This window comes from Emiliania huxleyi, assembly GCF_000372725.1.
Source record: "Emiliania huxleyi CCMP1516 unplaced genomic scaffold EMIHUscaffold_8547, whole genome shotgun sequence".
NCBI lineage: Eukaryota > Haptophyta > Isochrysidales > Noelaerhabdaceae > Emiliania > Emiliania huxleyi.
In genome coordinates, this window is record NW_005195622.1 from 1 (window position 1) to 1,248 (window position 1,248).

The following is a 1,248-nucleotide window of genomic DNA, read 5'->3' on the forward strand; positions in this document are numbered from 1 at the left end:
GCGAGCAGATGGGAGGGTAGAGCCCCCTAGTAGCCAGCAGTTGGCGCGTGTGGACGGAATCGACCATCCCTGACGATTCGAGGACGCTGGTTGTGGGCGAGCGCAATGGCCGGCGTGCGCCGCACGTCGAGCGCCGATCGGCCCCGCCCCTCCGCGTCGCGCCGCGCGTCCTCCGCGAAGCGGAGGCGGTACAGGTATCGGCGCACGTCCTGGTGCGGCCTCGCGTCGAGGACAGAGGTGCGCTCCCAGCCGGCGCCCCAGAGGAGGGAGCGGAGGCCGCGCCGCGCCTCGGCCTCCTGGCCGGCGGCAAACTCATTCACGAACGGGTACGGGTCGAGCAGCCGGTCCTCGTCCTCGCCGAGCAGCGGCGCGCACACCCTCGCCGGCGGAGCGCCAAACGGCGGCGGGAGGTCAGAGTAAAAGAGGTCGTACAGCAGCGGCGGCAGGCGGAGGAGGATGGGCGTGAGCTCACCCTCGCCTGCGGACGCGGCGCACCAGCTCGCGCCGTCCGTCTCCCAGCACACGAACTCGTCGTCGTCCGCGCCTGCCTCCTCCTCTGCCACGTCGCGCGCGGGTGCGCCGTCGGCAGCCGGCGCGATTGGCCGGATCTGCGCGCTGGAGCCGTTGAAGATGAGCTCTATCCCCCGCGGGAAGAGTACCTCCGCCTGCTGCAGCGCCGCGCCCACAGAGAAGGACGCGAGCGCCGGAAGGAGCCTCGCCACGCACGCAATCGTCGTCGGAATTGAGAGGAGAGCAGAGAGGAGGACGAGGTGGAGGAGCGCGGGGCAGAACGAGACCTCGCCGGGCCGTCCGCCGCCGAGCTTCTGAGCGAAGAAGGAGGGGCGGAGCGGCGCAAGGACGCGGAACATTGTGTTTTCGCAGCGCGAGCCGACCCCAAAAGCGAAGCGGCAGGAATATGGGTGAGAACGGCGTTCTCTGGGTAAGCTCAGCTGTGAACTTCCCAGTTGTTTGCTCTTGCTTGCGCGTGGCCCTTGCGTGCACGCCCAAGCTCGAGCGGCATCACGCAGAGCGAGCTCTGCGCAGGTCCCGCGACCTTCTCGGGCAGGAGCCCACCTCTGCTTCCCTCCGTGCGCCCAACGATATGGGCAAATCCGCGCCGAAGCGCGCTTCCGACGCTGACCAAGACGAACGGCCCGCAGAGGCCAAAGCTGGCTCGGGGCAGGAGCCCCCCCCCTCGGGGGCTGGCGGGGGCACCGAGGGGGGCCCCAGCCGCGCCTCCCGCTCCCG

General features: G+C 70.4%; 1 protein-coding gene across 1 annotated transcript; it reads right to left on the reverse strand.

The window, feature by feature from the left end:
* Window positions 1–26: 26 nt before the first annotated feature.
* Window positions 27–869, reverse strand: EMIHUDRAFT_259035 (hypothetical protein; the record flags this gene model as incomplete). The annotated part of the gene is made up of 1 exon (XM_005758592.1): window positions 27–869. The coding sequence occupies one exon, from the start codon at window positions 867–869 to the stop codon at window positions 27–29; it is 843 nt and encodes a 280-aa protein (XP_005758649.1).
* Between the last annotated feature and the right edge of the window lie 379 nt (window positions 870–1,248).